We start from the raw sequence: 23,267 nt of genomic DNA, 5'->3' as shown, positions 1-23,267 counted from the left end.
TGCAAATCGATTGCTATTATGGGAGGCAGACAAATCTGGGCCTGGATCCAATAGGTTGGGGGATTATTGGAGTGGATATGTGTGCATGCACATGAAATCCTGGAAAAACGGACTCTCCTTTCTGTGTATTTTACTCATTAAATAAAAACATTTTCAGGTTTTTTAAAGCATGTTTAATTACACTCAGATTGCATTTTTAGGGATGGATCTGCTTTATTTCATATTGTTCCTGACAGGCCCAACCTTCCAACCACCTTCACTGGCTTTGTAGCCAGACCTTTTGTTTCAAACAAGCCTTTCTCTACCCCAGGGATATTGTAGATCTATACTCTTTTCCTTTTGACATAGAAATACGTATAGACATTCTTCTAGTTTGATAAACAAAATGTAGCTCCTGAAAGGCTTGGGAAAGTATACTTTCTTTAAACACTCAACTTCATTGTTGTACCTTAAAAATTTTTTTTTTCCAAGTCCTTCTGCGGATTGTGAAATTCTTTCAAAACAAATTAAAAAGAAAACATTTTCTGTGATTTCTTTACAGATTCTGGACAATCAGGAAGTCCAAGCCACAATGATCCTGCCAAGAATCCTCCAGGTAAATATGTGTTCCAGGACATTTGCGATCTGACATTGTTGGAGAACAAAGGTACCACTGTATAGATAAACACCCCATAATTGGTCAGCTGCCTATTTTGTTCTGGCAGGCAGGTACGATCAGGACAAGATGTGATTCTGTTCAGGCCCTTCACAGTGGCAAATACTTCTGTACTGTCGTCATGAGAATGTACCTCATCACCAATGTTTTAATTTTTGTTGGTGTTTTTTTGAAAATGAATATGCATGTGTTTTAGTTGCGTATCTTTCAGGTGCTAAAACGTCATTGTTGTTTGAAAAGCCAAAAAACCTTTTAACCTTTCTTTGAAAAGGCACAAGAGAAAGTAAAAATTTCCGTACTCTTGTTATAGGTTATCGAGTCACATTACTTTAAAAGGGGGATTGTGGTGGTGGTTGGTTACATTTTCAGTGAAAGATTTTTGCAATCGGGTTCTTATTCCATAAGGTTTTTATTGGATTCCCAGAATCAGGAAATAATGAAAGCAGGACTTTTCCTTTAGTATAATGTATGCCAAATACCCTCTTTATTTTCAGAATTTGTTCCAGATCTGAAAATGGGCTTTTATAACTTGGCTGTCTTCATGGTTTTGTTGCTCCTAAATCTGAACGTGTAGAATTTTGATGTTAATTCAAGAGTAGTGTCTTTCCTCATAAGATAAAACTAGTGTGAAGAAGAATTTCTAGTATTTCATATTCATAAAAATTTTAATTATATCTGTGGCTTTGCTAAAAAAGTTGCTCTAAGAATAAAGTAACAAAAACAAAACAAAACAAAAAACCAAACTAACCACACATGGCCTCCACCTCCCAGAATAATCTCATCTATCTTTTCATTGAAGATAAACCAAAAAATTGATAAAATGTAATAAAAGTTTCCTCAGGTAGACTTGGCTTTTGGTCCGTAATCGTTTGATATTCCTTGTCATAATGCTTTGCTTATGTGTGGTAGAAATACCTGAAGAACCCCTAAACCACAAGAAAATATGTCAGACCAGTCTTGTTTTAAAATGTTTGAAAGATACAGAGTGTTAATATGCAAGTAAAAATGAAGTCAAAACAATATATGTTTCCTGTCTGAGTCTTGCCTGTATTTTGTTCTTCATTTTTATCTTAGAAAAAATTATCTTTTTTCTAACTGCGTATTAATTTATTCTGTATTGTACAAAATCATATTGTTTGACAAAAGTAGTATATACTTCAAAAATAAGTTCTAACTGTATATAGATTTTAAAATCTATACTAAGTTGATTTTTCTTTGATTTCATCAAAATCATTTATTATTATTACAAATTGATATCAGAACATTCAAAAAACTGAACAGTTTTGAATGTAATTTTCAGTTAAATGTATCATCTTTGTGTATGTGTGGATGGGAGATTAGAATCAAAAAGACAAACTATTTAGAATATAATAAATTTTGTCAGAAATTTCCTGAAGTTGAGAAGATTTCATTAGCTTATAATATCTTTAACTTGGCTAAAATTTCTGTTTTTCAGTTGACTAGTTTTTTCTGTGTAGCATAATAGCCAAAGTGAATTGTGTCAAAACATTTTTTATAAACTTCCTCATTCATTTTACAAAGAATTGGGGGAGACCTTTAGTAGAAAAACTTGATAAGTATTATAAGTCAGACTAAACAAAGGATATGTTCTTTGCATTTGAATGACAGCTCGATTTGAAACTAATAAAGCTGTTATTGTTTGAAATGCATTTCTGAACATGTACAGAAAGAATTATGCTCACTTAAAAATATTCTCTACTTGAACTGAATGAATAACTTTTGAATAGTTATGTAATGACAGAATTCAATTTTTCAATATTTGTCTAGAAGCTTGGTTAAATTTTTCTTTTGCTGCATTCGATGTATCATCTCTTGATTTATTTGTCTGCATGTAATATGGCAAACAGAGGTGCTGGCCTGGTGGCATAGAGGTTAAGTTCACGTGCTCTGCTTTGGCAGCTTGGGGTTCACGGGTTTGGATCCCAGGTGTGGACCTACATACTGCTCATCAAGCCATGCTGTGGTGGCATCCCACAGACAAAATAGAGGAAGATTGGCACAGATGTTAGCTCAGGACCAATCTTCCTCACCAAAAATAATAAAATAAAAATAAATATGACAAACAAATAATCAAGGTAGAACACCTCTAATTTTTTTCTTTTCTAAAAAATTTTCTTGGAAATCTAACCTTTTTGAGAAGTATGTCTTAAAACTGGGATGTTGTAGATAAGTGCATATTAAAATTAGTTGAATACTGTGTATATATATAAATCGTACATCAATTACCAGTTTTTTAGAGTTAGAATATAATAAAACATATATAATACCAAAATTAAATGGTATATAATTAGAATTTTCTTTGATGATCCAGAAGCATTCCATCATTTTAACATACTTTGTGTATCATTATATTATGGACTTAACATAGAGATTATTAAGGAATTCTGTTTGATGAAAGTAAGAGTTTACTCTGTAATACCTTGAAATAAATCAGATCACTTAGAATATAGAATAGTTTCTAATTTGAAATGCAAAAAATCAGAATTTATTAAGGTTTTGTAGTCAATTGGGGATAAATTATACTTATTATTAAAAGCTCTTTTAATAAGTATAAGCATGTGTGGTATTTTAGAGCATAATTTATCGTTAGGAGGTTCTTTTCATGTCTCTGTTCTGGCTTTGGCTGAAATGTGAAATCTCCGAAGTTCAGATTCAGAAGGCACAATGCGTTTATGGGAAAATTCAATTTACTATCATAAGTAATGAAACAGTCAAATCACTTCGTTGCTTGTATTATTATCACAAAGAGAAACTAAACTTTGGGAAGAGATCACCTTCATAAGAGTTTGATAGTTAATGTAATTTGAAATTTAAAGACAGATTTCATCCTTTTATCAACATAATGTAAAAATGTCATAAATAAGTTAATGCTATTAAATGTGGAGTTCTCATTTATATATCAATCTCAAAGTGTAATTGCTAGTATTTCAAATATGTTTATTAAATTATATATTTATCATTTACTTAAATTATTATTTTATTGTTAGTTTAATTTTCCTTGAATTTTGCTAAGTAAGTATGCACCCTACATAGTCCTATGATAGAATGTAAAATGCGGTATTAAAAATGTCTACTCTGATTGCAAAAACAAAAAAAAAAGAGATCACCTTAAGTGCCAACACATTTACTCCTGTGTTTGAGAAGAGATGGCAAAAATTCACGCCCTTTTGGAGATAAAGGTCTTTGAAATCTGTTCCCCACTGTTGACATGAAGGTGGAATCCCATCCAGTCCTCCTATAAGTACGGATGCAGACACCCTCTAGTCTGGCTCTTCTCCAGCCTCAGACATGACAGTCTGACATGGAGACCACCTCCTTGCTAATTCAGAAGACCTTCCGAAGGGTGACCTTAAACCTCTTCAAACTGTAGTATGGACGTCTACAGATAACCTTTAGGTGTTTGTGTTTTTTGCTTGAGGAAGATTAGCCCTGAGCTAACATCTGTGCCAATCTTCCTCTATTTTGTGTGTGGGATGCCTCCATAGCATGGCTGATGAGTAGAGTAGATCCACCTCCAGGATCAAACTCACGATCGTGGTCTGCCAAAGCAAAGCACAAGTAACTTCAATCACTCAGCCACAGGACCAACCCAAGATAGCCTTTAGTTTTTACCTTGTGTTTCTTAATTGAGATTAGTGCTTAGTCAGCAGATTAAGCACAAGAAACAAAAGCAACACACTTTTGGGAGGAGGGAATATGATGTTCATTATTTTAAAAGGATTTAAGTAGTTTGTTGTTATTTTAAAAAGGATTTAAATAGTCTTTATGGTATGCCTTATACTATTTGTGATTTAATATTTTGTTTGTATTCTTTGTTACGTGGTGGAGATGCACACCGTAATCTCTTCAGGGCTAAGATGCTGTAAAAGTCTGATGGTGCCCAAGGGCATGACATTGTTACTTTGGTCAAGAAGCACTAGGCCCCTTCATTTTTCACAGTGCACATTTCCCCTGTTTATGATGGAGTCAGAAGTTATATGTTTATATTCAGTTACTTCTTTTTGAATATTAAATTAATCCCTTCTAAGCAGGAGAACTATAAGAGTCCTCTCTCAACTATAGCAGACAACTGTTGTGGGCTAAAGAAGACTAAACCATTAATTTGGGTTCCTAGACCTATTTCTAGTAATTAAAAACTCCTCAGCCACTTTCAGGAATTGTGTGATTGGATTGTAATCTTTTTTGTTTTTTTTAAAGATTGGCACCTGAGCAAACAACTATTGCCAATCTTCCTTTTTTTTCCTTCTCCCCAAAGCCCCCCCCGTACATAGTTGTATATTCTAGTTGTGAGTGCCTGTGGTTGTGCTAGGTGGGACGCCACCTCAACATGCCCTGATGAGCGGTGCGATGTCCGCACCTGGGATCCGAACTGGCGAAACCCCCGGCCACCAAAGCAGAGCACGTGAACTTAACCACCCGCCACAGGGTCGGCCCCAGATTGTAATCTTGAATTTAGCTTTGAGTTGCTCTAGATTTCCCAATCTCAATCACTTGCCTAATGCTGGAATGGTTGATATCCAGGGAAAATAAGGCAATCGACAAGTTGGATTTTGCCTCTAAGTCAGTTAGAAGCTGATGCCTCGTTTTGGAGTTTAGGAAGGCTGTAGTTTTCTGGGGAGCTCTCCCTTGGTGGGAAATATAAAAAGAAACATTGAATCCTAGGGCAGTTTTTGTACATTCTTTGATGAAAACTTATGAAGCATTCCACATATCATTAACCAGAGCTTTCTTATATGGAATGACATGGACTTAACATCCTACTTTTCTTTTTTGCAAATTTTAAAGAGTGCTTGTGCTATTTTGTGTGTTGACTTTTGCATGTAGTCTGGCAAAACCTTTGGGAACCATTAGCATCAGCTATTGGGTGAATGTGCAATAAGCCACTGATATCCTTATGGAACAAAGATGGAGCTCAATAAATAATTGAATAAGTTAAACAAGGAATATCTATTAACTATAGCAATATACTCGTCTTACATTTTAAAAATTCTTTATTTTATTTTATATATATATATTTTTAGATTCCACATGTAAGAGGTCAAGTAGTATTTGTCTTTCTCCTTTTGACTTATTTCACTTAGCATAGCACCCTCAATATCCATTCATGTTGCCACAAATGGCAAGATTTCACTTTTTATGATTGAATGATATTCCATTGTGTATCATCTTCTTTATTCATTCATCTATTGATAAACATTTAGATTGTTTCCATATCTTAGTTATTGTAAATAATGCTGCAGTGAACATGGAGTGCACATATCTTTTCAAATTAATGTTTTTACTAATTGTAGAAGTGGAATTGCTCGATAATATGGTAGTTCTATTTTTAATTTTTTGAAGAACCTCCATACTCTTTTCCATAGTGGGTGCCCCAGTTTACGTTCCCACCAACAGTGCACAAGTTGCCTTTTCTCCACATCCTTGCCATCACCTGTTATTTCTTGTCTTCTTGATAATAGCCATTCTAACAAGTGAGGTGATATCTCGTTGTGGTTTTGATTTGCATTTCCTTGATAATTAATGATGTAGAGCACCTTTTCATGTACCTGTTGGCCGTTTGAATGTCTTCTTTAGAAAATGTCCATTTAGATCTTCTGCCCATTTTTAAATTGTGTTGTTTGGTGGGTTTTTTTTTTTTTTGAGGAAGATTAGCCCTGAGCTAACATCTGCTGACAATCCTCCTCTTTTTCTGAGGAAGACTGGCCCTGAGCTAACATCCATGCCTATCTTCCTCCACTTTATATGTGAGACACCTACCAAAGCATGGCTTGCCAGGCAAGTGCCGTGTCCACACTTGGGAACTGAACTGGCGAACCCCTGGCTGGTGAAGCAGAACGTGTGCACTTAACCACTGCAGCACCGGGCCAGCCCCTTGGTTTTTTGCTATTAAGTTTTATGAGTTCTTTACATATTTTGGATATAAACCCTGTATCAGATATGTGATTTGAAAATATTTTCTCCCATTCAGTAGGTTGTATTTTCATTCTTTTGATGGTTTCCTTTGTTGTGCAGAAGCTTTTTAGTTTGACGTAGTCCCACATATTTATTTTTGGTTTTGCTTTTGGTGTCAGGTTCAAAAAATCATTACCAAGACCTGTTGTCAAGGAGCTTACCACCTATGTTTTCTTCTGGGAATTTTATGGTTTCAGGTCTCATGTTCAAAATCTTTAATCCATTCTGAGTTAATTTTTGTGTATGGGATAATATGGGGGTTTCGTTTCATCCTTTTGCCTGTGGCTTTCCAGTTTTCTCAGCACCATTTATTGAGGAGACTGTCCTTTTGCCACTGTATATTCTTGGCTCCCTTGTTGTAAATTAATTGACCACATATGTGTGGGTTTATTTCTGGGCTCTCTATTCTGTTCCATTGCTTTATGTGTCTCTTTTTATGCTAATACCACATGTTTTAATTACAATAGCTTTGTAATATAGTTTGAAATCAGGAAGCATGATGCTTTCATCTTTGTTCTTCTTTCTCAGGATTGCTTTGGCTGTTTGGGGTCTTTTATGGTTCCACACAAATTTTAGGTCTGTTTGTTCTATTTTTGTTAAAAATGCCTGAAAAATGCCCTTGGAATTTTGATAGGGATTGCATTGAATCTGTATATTGCTTTGGGTAGTATGGACATTTTAACAATATTAACTCTTCCAATCCATGAGCATGAAATATCTTTCTGGTTATTTGTGTCTTTAATTTCTTTCATTAATGTCTTGTGGTTTTCAATATACACGTCTTTCACCTCCCTGATTAAATTTATTTGTAGGTATTTTATTCTTTTCGATGTAACTGTAAATGGGATTGTTTTCTTAATTTCTTTCTCATAGTTCGTTATTAGTGTAGAGAAACACAGCAGATTTTTGTGTATTGATTTTGTACCCTGCAACTTTACTGAATTCAATGACTGGTTCTGACAGTTTTTTGATCGAGTCTTTAGGGTTTTCTATATATAATAATATAATATATGTCATCTGCTTACAATGACAGTTTTACTTCTTCCTTTCCAATTTGGATGCCTTTCATTTCTTTTTCTTGCCTAATTGCTGTGGCTAGGACTTCCAATACCATATTGAATAAAACTTGTGAGAGTGATTATCCTTGTCTTGTTCTTGATCTTAGAGGAAAAGCTTTCAGCTTTTCACCATTGAGTGTGATGTTAACTGTGGGCTTGTCATATATGGCCTTTATTATGTTGAGGTACATTCCTGCTATACCTGCCTTGTTGAGAGTTTTTATCATAAATGATGTTGAATTTTGTCAAATTCTTTCCTTCATCTATTGAGATGATTGTATGATTTTTATTCTCCATTTTGTTAATGTTTTTTATTGCATAGACTGATTTTCAGGTGTTGAACCATCCTTGCATACATGGAATAAATTCCACTTGATCATGGTGTGTGATCCTTTTAATGATTATTGAATTGCTAATGTTTTGTTGAGGATTTTTGCATCTGTGTTTATCAGGGATATTGGCCTGTAATCATGTTTTCTTGTGGCATCTTTGTCTGGTTTTGGTATCAGGGTAGTGCTGGCCTCATAAAGTGAGTTTAGAAGATTTCCCTCCTCTTCTATTTTTGGAAGAGTTTGAGAAAGATTGATATTAATTCTTCTTTTAATATTTGATGGAATCCACCATGAAACCATCTGGTCCTGGAATTTTGTATGTGGGGAGGTTTTTGATTACTGATTCCATATCCTTACTAGTAATTGATCTGTTCAGATTTTCTATTTCTTTATGATTCAGTTTGGTAGGTTGTATGTTTCTAGAAATTTATCCATTACTTCTAGGTTGTTCAATTCATTAGCATATAATTGTTCATAGTAGTCTCTTATGGTCCTTTGTATTTCTTTGGCATTAGTTGTAACATTTCCTCTTTCATTTCTGATTTTATTTATTTGAATCCTCTTTCTTTTCTTAGTGAATCTAGCTAAAGATTTGTCAGTTTTGTTTATCTTTTCAAAGAAAAAGCTCTTAGTTTCATTGATCTTTTCTATTGTCTTTTTAGTCTCTATTTTATTTATTTCTGCTCTGAGTTTTGTTATTTTCTTCCTTTTACTAACTTTGGCCTTCATTGTTTTTCTTTTTCTAGTTTGAGGGGTAAAGTTAGTTTATTTATTTAAGACTATTCTTGTTTCTTGAGGTAGGCACTTATTGCTGTGAACTTCTCTCTTTGCACTGTTTTTGCTGCATCCCATAAATTTTGGTATGGTACATTTCCATTTTCATTTGTCTTAAGTTTTTTTTTATTTATCTTTTGATTTCTTCTTTGACCCATAATTATGGCAATATGCTGGTGTTCCATTTAAGAAATTCTTTAAATCATAAAAATTTTGAGGTTGATCTCTCCCCAGCTCTGTTTTATGGATACTGAGATTGAAGCTAACAGAGGGTTGTCATGAAACAGATGAAAACCAAGCAAATCATTGTCAAGAAAACTAGTTCAACATCTATAGTTGTAGTTGTCACCTGTTGGGATCACTAGGACCCATATTTGCTTGACTTCTCAATTTTTTTCAAAACTTAGAATTTGGGACAAACAATACTCTCTGTTAGTTACAGAAATAATACAACATTTTTCTTTGCTATTTTCATATGAAGGCAGATACATTTGCATAGGCCCTAAAGGACTTCACAGAGCATATATCTTAGAATATGGTGTTCAAAGTTGAAGAAAAGAGAAAATTTGCCATGATTTTTTTTATCGTAACTCTCACTCCTCAGTGAATAAGTTCATACCCACTCATTCTCATATCCTCATTTATTGTATTCACCAGAATCAAGATGTTTTTTATGGGGAAATGCACTATTTCATGATACTTAGAAGTAATGTTAAACTTTGGCACTAGGCAATATGCAACAGATGATAAACAGGCTTTCTGTTCATAAAAGTATAAATAGAAAGACACTAAAAGGATTAGTTAACTGTGGTAAGACCTGACATCATAGGTAAAGCTTTTAAGTAATTTGAGAATGAGGTCCATGCAAGTTAGTGCAAAAATCAAAGGGTTTTTTTTTTTCTAACAGATTTTGTTTCAGTAACATTTTGCTTGTTTATCCTCTAACTTTTCAAAAGACATCACATTCAGTAAAGTTCTTAAATGTTCAAATTTAGGATAGAATTCAGAGTACAAGAGGAGAGAATAAGGAGTGTGTTTTCTTCACAAATTAGTCTTAAAAAGACAGAATGATGCGTAGCCCTCAGCTACTTATTTTTACAGGCTGCATTATGGGTACTTGTGTATAACCCACTCCTCGAAAGTCCATCTATACCATGCCTAGCCCCTACAATGATTCCAGCCTGATTACTTGTAATATGAATTTTGTGGGGGGAAAAAAGACAAGTTAGGAATATCTTATAATGTCCTAAAAGGAGAATTTTCCACATCTCCCCAATTACCCACCCTGTTAGGCAACAAATAATATTAATTGAGTGCCCGCTGGTTGCTGAGTTTAGAATTAAATATTACATTACAGGAAACAGGATGTGGGTTGAGTCAGTTTTAAATGAGTAGAGACAGTCATTTGCCCTAGGGGAGCTGGGAATATACAACATTGCACACCAAAAACAATAAACAGCCCTGAAAGAGCTGTTTATAGGTGGATTTTTCAGCCACAGATATTTAATGAGCATCTATTGTGTACATGGTATTAGGCTAGATGCTGTGGGAGATTTTTTTTTAAAGTGAATTACACTTGAACTTTGTTCTCCTCAAACCTCTCTGTCCATAAATATATATAAAATTTTATATATATCTTGAAGACTAAATATTACTTAGTGCTACAACTCAAGCATCATGGGAGTTCAAAGTTGTGAAATAGTTTCCAGCCATTGTAGGGAGCATGGTGGAGAGGAAAGAACATGAACTTTGGAATAAATTTTTCCTTTGAATCAAGGCTCCATGATTTACAATGATCTTGAGGGCCGTGAGGAACATGAGCAACTCAGCCAACTTCTCTGGAACTCAGCACAGTCAGTTATATCCTTGCTAGTTGTAAGCATCAGATGGGAGAGCATACCTGGCGAGTGGCAGGTGCTTGATAAAAGTGAAGGCTTTTTCATCCTACTTTCTCTTCTGGCTGGGTCGATCAAGAAGACTTCCTGCAGGAAGTATCATTTGATGTGTATCCAAATAGAAATGTGTGGAACACTACACTACTTTAAAGACTTAAGTTGACATAGACAAGTTACAGATCAAGATAAGGTGCATAAGAATAGAATATTAGGGATTATATAAAAGAGGCAAGCACACATATTTTCAAGTCTCATGGTAGAATAGAATTATAGTTTTTACATAGTCAATTTTCTTCTAACCCTTTTGGCGTCAAAGGACATGTGAAGTGAAATTTTGTTACATAGTTTTTAATAGTGATATGAGAAAGAGTACAAATGTGTCATTAGAGATTGCTTTTCCCCTGGCAACACTTTGTATCTCAGTCCTTTGTATTCACATTGTATAAATATTTCTCCCACTTGCCTTTCCGTGCTGTTCCCACTTTCTGAAGCCACCAGCCTTTGTCTCCATTGAAAATTTTCTCTCTCCCTTACTTTTCCTGGCCCTCTTCATATATATCCCTTATTCTATTAAATCCTTCCTGGCAACTTATTTCTTACTTTAAAAAATGCCTCTTTTGCCCTTCATTCAGAAAACCCCCTTCAACCAAGTATCCTATCTCTCTTTTCTTTTCCATAACATGACATGAAAGATTCTCAAATTCCTTCTTGACTTCTCTTGCAACTGTGCTTCTGTCCCCACTTGAAAAGAGTCTCATTAATTTCACAACTTTTTATGATCCAAGTCCATTGGTTCCTTTCTAGTCTATTCCTGCTTCCATATTCTTGAGCATTTATTTGATCCAATTGACCATGCTCTACTTAAAACTTTTCCCTTGCTTTTAAAATTTTTAAAAATTTTATTGTGGTAAGAACACTTAACGTGAGATCTATCCTCTTAAGAAATTTTTAAGTGACTGTAGTTAGAATGTTCTAGAGCAGATCTCTAGAGCTTATTCATCTTGTTTAACTGAAACTTTATGCCTGTTAATTAGCAACTCCCCATTTCCCCTTTGTCCCAGCCTCTAGCAACCACCCTTCCACTCTGATCCTATGATACTGACTATTTTAGATACTTCATATAGGTGGAATCATGCAGTATTTGTCTTTCCGTGACTGGTTTATTTCACGTAACATAATGTCCTCAAGGCTTATCTATGTTGTGGCATAGTGCAAAATTGCCCTTTTTTTAAAAAAAAAAAAAGGCTAATATCCCACTTTGTGTATATACCATATTCTCTTTATCCATTCATCCATCGATGGACATTTAGGTTGTCTCCACATCTTGGCTCTTGTGAATAGTGCTGCCGTGAACATGGGAGTGCAGATATCTCTTCAAGATCCTTATTTCAGTTCTTTTGGATAAATACCTAGAAGTGGGATTGCTGGACTATAGGTAGTTCTATTTGTAACTTTTTGAGGAACCTCCATACTATTTTCCATAGTGTCTGCACCATTTTGCATTCTCACCAACAGAATGCAAGGATTCCAACTTCTCCACATCCTCCACACACTTGTTGTCTTTCGGTTTTTTAATAATAACTGTCCTGACAGATGCAAAGTGATGTTGTGATTTTGATTTGCATTTCCTGACCATTAATGATGTTGAGGGTTTTTTCATATACATGCTGTGTTGGCCATTTGTATATCTTCTGTTGAAGTCCTTTGCCCATTTTTAAGTCAGATCAGTTGGGGTTTTTTTTCTTGCTATTAAGTTGCAGGAGTTCCTTATCTATTTTGGAGGTTAACCCCCCATCAGATACGTGTTTTGCAACTATTTTCTCCCATTCTGTAGGTGGCCATTTCACTCTGCTGATTGTCTCCTTTGCTGTGCAGAAGCTTTTAGGTTGATATAGTCCCACTTGTTTATTTTTGCTCCTGTTGCCTGTGCTTTTGAAAATAGAGCCTTTTCCTGGTAATCCAGGAACCATTATGTTTTCTTTGAGTTGTTTATAGTGACTTCTTCCCTCTTCTTCACCAGATCTTTGTCTTTAGTTCTCTGTGTGTTTTCACTTCCCCCTGTGACTTTTAAATTCATTCACCTTTTGTTATTCCTAAATATGCCCCTTTGGAACAGATCTCTCTCCGAATGATTCACGTGCCCAACTTCTATTTGGACATATTTCCCTATATGTCTCATGGGTAACTGAAGTTTAACATTTCCAAGATTCATCTCATTTTCTTTTCTACCAGACTTGAGTTTTTCTCTGTGTATGATGTCTTGGGGCCACCAGAATCTACCCAGGCACCCTTGGTGAGAGTAGCTCGCGAGTTCTTTCTCAGAAACCCTTTCTCGTCCTCCACATATTCATCCATCCTCTCCTTTTAAAGGTCTCTTGAATCCACTTCTCTCTCTCAGTTCCTGTAACTCTTATTTGGACTCTAGATATTATTTCTTGCCTGAAATTGTGCAAAAACTTTACAATTACCTCTATTCTCTCCTTACTCTTTCTTTCTCTAATCCTATATATGAATACACTTCCTAAAACACCAATCTGACTTTCTAAGTAACTCCTGATAGCTCACTACTTGTGTATCCATATTCTATGTCATGGCTTTAAATGCTGCTCAGTATCAGATACCAAGTACACCAAGTACTCTTCCTTTCTCTTTCTTCCACATGGTGGGACTAGGACTGCCCTATCCGCACTACAAACTCTTGTTCACACTTCATGTCGACACTATTTCATGTATGTTGTTGCATTCTCCCAGGCAGGTTTGGACATCTCTGCCTCTATTTGGATTGCTGCTTAATTTATATTTTTATTTGTTTATACATCTCCCCCCCACACTACACAGTTAAATTTTTACATGAATAATTTGCCAGCATAATCTAATATCTTTCTTTGCTTGATGCACTCTCAGAAATATTGCTCAAGAAAATATAGGATATCAATGCTTATAGACTAGTCCAGTGGTGGTCCAACATCTCCACTTTACTTATGAAAACAGGGCAAAGATGGTAAGTGATTTGCCCAAAGTCCCAATCAGTTATTGGCAAATGTAGATTGAAACTTATTTTTTTCATGAGTCAAAAACCTTAAGTCAATAAATGCCAATACATTATTAGTTCTGTTCTCCTTGCCTCTCCTCTCCTGCCCCTGATAAATAATACAATTTATTTTGGTACATTGCCTGTGAAGAAATGAGAAAAGTTTGGCCTTGTATATACTTGGCCTAAGTGTTTATGAGTATGGGCTGCCGCAAAGAGAAAGAAATGAGAAATGCTTGAGATGCTTTAGAAGGATGGAGTCGGGGCTCTTGGCACTCATAATGGGTGCCACACTTGAGTCCCTGGGGGCAGTTGTAATGGCTGGGACAAGGGGCAGTGGGCAGGGGGTGAGGAGATGATGGAGGTGAATCTTGAGTGACCATTGCCTCAGTAGGAATCAGCTTGGTGAGAGATGTTAGCTGAGAGTTTCTGAGTCTGTGGGATCAGGGTACTGATGGAGGAGGGGGCTTCCTCTACGCCAAGTTATTGCCACTGCTAGAGCTCTGTAGCCCCTATCTTGTCCTCTACTCCATCTTTTCTCGAGATTCATGTGCTTTGCATTTGTACATGTCAGGGACCCACATGGCGCATGGTCATAAGTGTCATTTAAACACAGCAATACTCTCCTTTCACAAAACTGGGAAAAAGACCAGTCCTTGGGCTACAGTAAGTTATTCAACTTTTGTTTTTCCTAACTTTAGAACCAGATTGCAGGATCTTGTGGTATCTGAAATGATGTCATAAGGTAACATAGAGTTCAAGTGAAATTTTAATATATTGATGTAGGCACTTAATTTATACTGCACCTAGTTGCAAAAAACTTACAAGAGGCCTTTGCACCTAAGTATGTTGCAATTTGTTAAATACATTACAGCGATGTCTTTTAAAATCTTTCTTTCTTTTGTTGAGTGTCTAGATTCCCCACAGAGAAGGTTAGAGGCCCCATGTGAAAAGAGGTCTCAGTCATAACTGTCCCTAAGTTAGGGTTGTGACTGTACCCGTTACCCTGGGCAGTTTTTCTGATTGCTCTTCCACTCAAGTATCTCCTGTTCTTTTTACAGTGACTGCCTGCATCTGAAGTTTCCTCTCAATTTAAATTCTTTTCCTTCTCCGTATTTACAAGGTCTGCTTTGGCAGCATATGGCTGCAATTTAATAATGCAAAGCATTTTCCTTCTCACAGCTGGAAAACTGGAATTCTTCTGTATCACAGATAGAGTGGACTTGCTCCAGGCCAGTTAAAATCACTGAACTCTGCAGAAGCTGAGCTTGCTGGACGTATTGTCCTGTACAAAGGCACCCAAGGGCCCCCCACTTGCGTAGTAGAGAATCATGATTGGAAAGAAGATCAATTCTATCCTAATATGTTGCAAACAGAATAAAGTACTAAGTAGATCTATATATCTAGCTACCTAAGTTTTCTTCTGTTTCTACCCCATAGGATTGAAGAATGTGATTTAAAGTTATTAGGCAAATCTACTAAAGTCTCATTCCTTCTTTCTTTTTCTGGAACTATAAAAGAGTATCAAAGTATCAAGTAATTTAGGCAAGTACTTTTGTGTGCTACTTTGACTCTTGTTGGCTTTTGCACAATAATGTCATTGATGCTAGAAGAATTTAAGAAAAATCAGATGTTGGTTTTCAAAGTTGTTATAAGTCGTTTTGGGTCTTTTGACTTGGATGCCGGTCTTCAGGGACCTTACCCTCTTTCATTTTATTTTGTATAATAGGACTAGGGACACGCTCCTGTTTGCACTGAAATATTTCTAATTCTTTTTTTTTTTATTTTTTTTTATTTTTTTCCCTTTTTCTCCCCAAAGCCCCCCAGTACAGTGTTGTATATTCTTCGTTGTGGGTCCGTCTAGCTGTGGCATGTGGGACGCTGCCTCAGCGTGGTCTGATGAGCAGTGCCATGTCCGCGCCCAGGATTCGAACCAGCGAAACACTGGGCCGCCTGCAGCGGAGTGCGCGAACTTAACCACTCGGCCACGGGGCCAGCCCCAAAATATTTCTAATTCTTGATCCCAATAGAGATATTCCCCTTCTCCCAACCCCATTTGATACCTTGAATATTCCATGTTGCCAAGGCGTTCAGGAGGAAGAACACAGGAAGACCACTTGACTTTCAGATTTGATCTTACCATCATTCAAATCATCACGTGCACTTGTTATGACCAAGAAACAAACAGTGACATGATGGATTTTTGTTTTTCATATACTCTATGGTTCCATTGAATGAAATATCTGGAATAGGCAAATCCATAAAGACAGAACATAGATTAGTGGTTGCTAGGGTTCGGAGGTGTTGGGGAAATGGGCGCATGACTGCTAATGGGTATAGGGTTTCTTTTTAAGGTGATTAAAATGTTCTAGAATTAGTGGTGATGGTTGCACAACTCTCTGAATATACCACAAATCACTGAATTGTACACTTTAAAAGGGTGTGTGAATTATATCTCAATAAAGCTGTAGTTTTTTTTAAGTGCTTGTGAGCCATCAAGAGAAAAGGGTCTAGAACACATGGCTATGATAAAGATTTGGGGGTTCTTAGCCTGGGGGTCGGAGACCTCAGGGGATTGATGAAGAGGCTGCAGGGAGCCCTGGCACAAGGAAGTCATTTGGCAAGTAGCATAGGTGTACATGTGCATTTCTCTGGGCTGCATTGTGTCTCTGTCGAGTGCCTTACTCTGGTAAGGTGCAGAGGCCACTGGCCAGTATGGATGACGAGTGACATGATGCATTGTGAGATGGTGGGCTCATTGTTTATCTTGTGGCACTTTTTTTAATGTATGGATTTTTAGTTTCAAAATTTGGTATTTTGAATTGCAGTCACTTTCTGAATTGAACTACTTTCTGAGCAGGAAAATGTTTTCTAAATGAGTAAGCAAGGAATGGATGATCATCCTCATCAGATCATAATAAAGCATTCGGCTGTTTTATGCTTAATATGTCCTAGTTGATATCCAGAAATAACCCACAGGAATTACATTGCTTTCCATAGTGTGAACAGGTGAAGAAGGTGAGTTTTTGAAAGAGCATGTAGAAAGATGAGCAGAGGAATGAGGAAAGGCCGCCGATGGGGTTCCTCTTAGAACAGATGAGGAAGGAAAAATATTTTTAAAAGAAGATAGTTACTGGGGCCAGCCTGGTGGTGCAGCGGTTGAGTTTGCATGTTCCACTTCAGTAGCCCAGGGTTCGCCAGATTGGATCCCGAGTACGGTCATGGCACCACTTGGCAAGCCTTGCTGTGGTAGGTATCCCACATGTAAAGTGGAGGCAGACGGGCAGGAATGTTAGCTCAGGGCCAGTCTTCCTCAGCAAAAAGAGGAGGATTGGCAGCAGATGTTAGCTCAGGGCTGATCTTCCTCAAAAAAAAAAAAAAAAGAAGATAGTTACTGTTGAATCTTGATGCATTATTTTTCGCTGAGGAAGATTTGCCCTGAGCAATCTGTTGCCAGTCTTCCTCTATTTTGTATGTAGGTTCCTGCCACAGCATGGCCACTGATGAGTGGTGTAGGTCTGTGCCCAGGAACCAAACTCGGGCCGCCAGTGCACAGTACACCAAACTTAACCACTTGGCCACCAGGCCAGCACCTTAATGCATTATTTTTTTAAAAATCCTTGTGCTGTGTGCTTTTAACTAGACCACCCTGGGTTATTTTAATAATTTTCCTAATTTCTGTAGCTGATATTTTTGCCTTGGGTCTTAATCCTTGTCATAGGTCCGTGATAGGCCCATGGTGATGTGCAACTCTGATTATTTCATTCCCTTCCTTGTATGTTTTCCAGGTTCCACTCCAGGCTAAACCTAACCCTTAGCACAGCGTCTAATATGTCCCTTCATGATGTGGGCCCTGCTTTCCCTTCTTCTGCCCACATGCACCTTGCATTTAGCCTTAGCCGTGTTCCTCTCTTTCGTGTCTTTGTCCATGTTGTCTCTCTGCCTCGAATGTCTGTACTCCCTTGACACCTCATTGCTGAGACTTCTCCATACTCTCCCTGCAATACAGTTTTACAATAATAGCACTCATTACGTTTTTATCACATTTATTTGTCTGTTTTGCTTAGTAGATTCTGAACACCTTCAGATATGAGGATTGTATCCTTCCATTTGTCACCCTAACATCTAAAGCAATGCCTGGCCAGAGACAGTGTTCAGCAGTGTTCAGGATTTATGAAATGGAGGCTTAGACTCATAATAGGCTATATAAATTGTAAACTGTTCTTGCAGTAATGAGACCATCCCGGATCCTGACTAAGCCAGGAGGAGCAGGGCGATTCACAGAGACAGTTACAGTGGGCCTCTTCTGCCCTGTAGGGACAGTACACCCCAGACATGACTGTTTGGGGAGTGTTCTGGACTCCTAACCTCGTGTAGCATGGTCTGATGATGAGTTTTGTAGGGACGTATCAGACTGAGAATTGCAGTGCTCTAATCCAATGATGGATTCAGGATACCAGTCTCAGATGGCTTGAGTTTCTCCTCTCCCAGTCTGACGAATTGTAAAGAAGGCCTATTTGCTGTTTGTGTGCTTTTGTTTAGCAAGTGTGCTGTAATGTTGATAGAGTGTACATGATCATGAGTGCGGGAACAGGTAAGATGGCTTTCTAGAAGTCGCAAAAAATACATGACTGGTTGTAGTTAATATCTTCAAAAAATTTCCTAATTGCACTGAATGTTTCTGATTCATTTGGATTCTTTTTGTAGTGTGGAAATACTGTCACTTTCTAAAAATTTGTAGACCAGTGTTTACAGATCACTTGCTCAAGGAGGTACTTTTCTTTTAAATTGCTTTATTGAGGTATAATTGACATGCAATAAATTGCATATCTCTCTATAATATACATATATATTATATATGTGTGTGTGTGTGTGTGTATATATATGAGAAGGAAAGGGAAGGGAATATAAATATATTATATTATTAGATGAGTTTTGACCTATGTATATACCCATGAAACCATCACCACAATCAAGATGTTGAGCATTTCCATCAATATCAAAGTTTCCTCTGACCACTTGGGAATCCATCCCTTTCTCTACCCCCATCCTCAGATCACCTCTGATCTGCTTTCTGTCACTGTAGATTAGTTTACATTTCTCGAATTTTATATAAATGGTATCATACAGCGTGTTTCCCTTTTTTGTCTGGCTTCTTTAATTCAGCATAATGACTTTGAGATTTATCCATGTGGTTGCATGTATGAATAGTGTATCTTTTTTATTGTTGAGTAGTGTTCCATTATATGAATATACCACACATGGTTTGAGGTAAGAGTTGATGTCCTTTTTTTCATATATATGGATATCTAGTTAATCCAGCACAATTTGTTTAAAAGACTTTCTTCTTTCTCCTTTGAGTTGGTGAGCTACTCATATCAAAAAATCAATAACCATATATTTTTGTATCTATTTCTGGTCCATCCCATTCATCTATATGTGTATGTTTTGCCAACACTAAAGAGTCTTCTTGATTTCTGTAATTTTATAGTATTTATAATAAATTTTAAAAATTATTCTTTGGGTGCTTTTATTTTCATATAAATAGGATCAATTTGTCAAATTCTACCCAAAAAAAGCCTGCTAGAATTTTTATTGAGAGTAGTAAGATTTAAAGGTAGGTCTTTTTTGCCAACAGTAAAATAATTAGAACATCCTCATGTCTAGGTCACATTCCTATCAGTTAAACCAGTAGAGCTGGGGGTGGAAGTTGTTTAGCAAGAACCCCAGGTGGTTCCAATGATCAGCAAATTTTGGGAACCACTGCACTAGGGTAATTGGTCTATTTGGGTTTCCACTTTGCTCAATTTTGGTTACTTCTATTTTAGTAAGTAATTGCCCATTTAAGTTTTCAAAGTTGTGGTCAATAAGTTGCATGTGTTATTCTCTTTATAATTCTTTTAATGTATTTGGTTTCTATGGTTATGTCTCCCTTCTATTCTTGTACTTGTATATTTTTGCTTTTTTTTTTTTTTCCTTAATGAGGCTTGCAAAATAATTTTTCCACTTTGCTGGTCTTTTCAAAGAATCATCTTTCCTTTTATTTATGGTTCTTAATATTCCTCTTCTATTTTATTAATTTCAGTTTTTGTCTTTACTTCCCTTTTTAATTTTTGTAGGTTGTTTTGCTGTTTTTTCTCATATCTGTTGGTAGATAATTTTTCCTTTTCTTTTATCTTTTTCTTGTCATTGCTTTCTAGATAGTTTATAATTTTTCTTTTGATTTTCTGTTTGATTCATGGCTTTTCTTAATTTTCAGGTAGGTCAGAAAATTTGGTCACTTTTTATTTTTTACTTTTAGTTTTATTTGCCAAAGATGAGATAGTATGAACTAAACAAGTCTCTATTTTTAAGAATTTGTTAGAGTTTTCTCTTTGGTCAAGGACATGATCAATTTTTATAAAATTTCCATGGACATATCAACAAAGTATAGTTTGTGCTTGAATGTTATAAAGTTAGTCTTTGTCTAATAATCATGTTCAATTCTAAAAGAGGTATATTAAAAATTCTCACTGTAATTGTATTTGTTCCAAGTTTCTTGTATTTTAATAGTTTTTGTTTTATACATTTATCCACAACATTCTCTGGTACATGTGAGGTTTATGACTTATCTTCTTAATTAATTGTGCCTTTTCATAATGTTCTTTATCCTGTTTATTGTAATTCATCTGAAATTCCGTCTTAACCATTGCTAGTTGGTGCTGCTTTCTTTTTGTTTTAATTTGCCTGATTTCTCTTTGCCTACCATTTTATTTTCAACTTTTTCTTCTTGTTATCATTTTGTCTTAAATGTGTTCCTTGAAAATCGTTGGATTTTATTTGCTTGAGTTCATCCCTTTATGGGATAATTTATGCTCCCTTTATGGGATAATTCAGTCCACTTACCTTTATTGTAGTGATTAATAGATTTGATTTTATTCCATCTGTATTATTTTATATTAATTGCTTATTTTTACATCTTAGGTCCTTAGTTTTGCTGTCTTGATTAAGTTCCTATTCATTGTGTTTTGTTTTCTCTTTGTTAATTTGGAAGTTCTGCCTTCCCTTCCCCTGCTCTTAAAATGAAATCTCTCTCTTTTTTATTGTTTGAAGGCAAGATACAGTTTCCACAGACTCATAGGTACGGTGACTATCATCTGCATTTTAGAGAAGAGAAATGTGAGGTGTAGAAAAGTTGCTTCACTTGCCTTAGGTTTGCGTACTAAGCGTCAAAGCTGATTTTTGGTATAGTTTAACAAAATTTAATGTAATTATGACATTTATAGTATATTTTAATAAAATATTAATTATAGTAAAATAGAACTTAATTTTACTATAATTTTGCTATACTGTAAAAATAAACCCATCCCACTTAGTAAACCATAATATATCTGTGCTAATAAATTAAAAAATTTGAGACTTGATGATTTTTTGGGGAAAATATATTAAAATTATCTTAAGACCAGAAAACAGGAGTAGAGTAAATTTCATAAACTACTCAAAGTTGTCTCAAAATTTTCTCTGAAACAGATTCTGGGAAGATGATTTTACCAGTGAGTTTTTCCAAACTTTCAAGAACTTTTCATGTTTTTTTTGTAAAAAATAATGACTGTCATCCAAACTGTTTTATGAAGCAAGCATATAACCCTGGTATGAAAATTTGACAACTGAAATATGAAAAGTCCCACAAAAGTATTCCAACTACATGTAGAGAATTTGGAAGAAACTGTTAGCAAGCCAATTCAACAGTAAATTAAAAGAGTTATCTTCCATGGACAAGCAAAGATAAATTCAGTAATATATAACATTAAATGCTATAAGGAAAAAAAAAAGTATAATCTCTACTAATGCCAAAAAAGCATTTAATAATATTCAATAGCCATTTTAATCAGAAAACTTTTAAAAACTCTGAGAAAATTAGGAATAAGTGAATAAATCTAATGATGAGAAAAAGATCAATCCTCAATTAATGGCCAACATTATCGTTAACTATGAAACTCTAGAAGTAATCTCATTAATGTTAGGAATAGGCTATTCATGCTATCACAATTCTTATTTTACATGTTTTTGAATGTTGTGTTTGAAGAAATAATACATATAAACCTAAAAAAAATCCAACTATTATAATTAAAAAATGAAAATTATAACATTAATGTAATGATATCTTTTCTCTATCAACTTGCCACAATTAAAAGCAAGTCCCTGCTAAAATGACTAATATGTAATTCTGGCAGCCGATGGTGACAGGGACACGCTCATGATCTGCCCGAGGGAATATAAATTGGCAAAACCCTTTATGGAAAGCAGCTTGACAGTTTTTACCAAGAGCTTTAAAAGAGTTTATGTCCTTTGACCCAGTAATTCCACTTCTGGGAACTGCAGCCTAAGGAAATCATGAGAATTGCTGACAAAGATTTGTGTATGAGAGTGTTAATGGCAGTGCTGTTTATAATATTTTAAAAAATGGGAAATAACCTAAAATGCCAAACAATAGAAGAGTGGTCAAACAAAATATGATACAGCCATGCAATGTAATATCATACAAGCATTAAAATCATACTTTTGAAAAACTAATCTAAAGGGAAAGATACAGTGTTAATTAGAAAAAAGCAGGATAAAAATTAATTTTGATCTCAATTTCATGAAAAGATGTATTTATATATATTATATATATGCAGGAAAAAGTGTAATGGACTGCAAGGAAATACTGAAAAACATAAATAAACATATTAATATAGTACTGTCGGAGTATGTCAAAGTCAGAAAACTTCCAACTCTCTGCCAGATCATTTAAATCACCGTCAGGGATTTACATTTCATATTGAAGAATAAACTTCATTTTTAATTAGTACTGGAATGTTAACTTTGGCTATAGGCTGGAGTTCAGTCTATTTCATAATCATGGTTCCATCTTTAACCATGGACAGTTCAGACCAGTTGAGAAACAGAAGATAGAGTCCTGTCTTATAACACCACATAACACCAGAAAATCACTAATGGGTTAGTTGTGGTAGCTGAAGTTGTCTGAAGGTTATATGAAGGCAAAGAGCTAGTGTGGGATAATCTTAGTCCCCTTTGCATCCATAAACAGAAAGATTTAGGCATCTTTTACACTCTGTTGGAGGAAGTGACCAATTGGAATCACAGGACTGGAAAATGCCTGGGAGATACCCAGTGTCCTGTTCTTTCTCCAAATGAGCAATGCAAGAAAACTAACAGGAAAACTGCCATGTAAAAAAGTGGAATCTGAGGGTTGCAACTGGCTTCGGAGATGCTCTTATCCAATTTCCTACCCAAAGTGAGAATTCGTAAATCTAATGGGGGGTCTTCACAGCCCCTGGGAAACCCCCTACCTCTGTAGACACAAGTTCTCTCCTCTGTAACATGGTAACAGTGACATGACAACTTGTAAGATAATTGTGAGCATTACGTGAATTCATGCTTTTGAAGAACTTAGCACAGTAGCTTGTCATGTCTTGGTTATTACCACCTTTGCAAGGTTTCACATTCCTTTCCAAGACTTTTCTTATTGGATGACAAATTTGTTTATTGAGCCAAAAACCAGTTCCT

At 35.7% G+C, this 23,267-nt stretch overlaps 1 protein-coding gene across 7 annotated transcripts in view; it reads left to right on the top strand.

Moving 5' to 3' along the window:
- Positions 1-23,267, top strand: part of NFIB (nuclear factor I B) — a 226,093-nt gene that overhangs the window by 134,307 nt on the left and 68,519 nt on the right. For all 7 annotated transcript variants that reach the window (XM_070495807.1, XM_070495806.1, XM_014843520.3 and 4 more), the window contains exon 3: positions 542-595. In XM_070495807.1, coding sequence (XP_070351908.1) covers positions 542-595 — 54 coding nt within the window. The remainder of the gene's footprint in view (positions 1-541; positions 596-23,267) is intronic.

Source organism: Equus asinus, chromosome 23 (assembly GCF_041296235.1).
Source record: "Equus asinus isolate D_3611 breed Donkey chromosome 23, EquAss-T2T_v2, whole genome shotgun sequence".
NCBI classification, from domain to species: domain Eukaryota; kingdom Metazoa; phylum Chordata; class Mammalia; order Perissodactyla; family Equidae; genus Equus; species Equus asinus.
The sequence above is the reverse complement of the archived record's forward strand: the minus strand, read 5'-3'. Positions and strand labels throughout refer to the sequence as shown.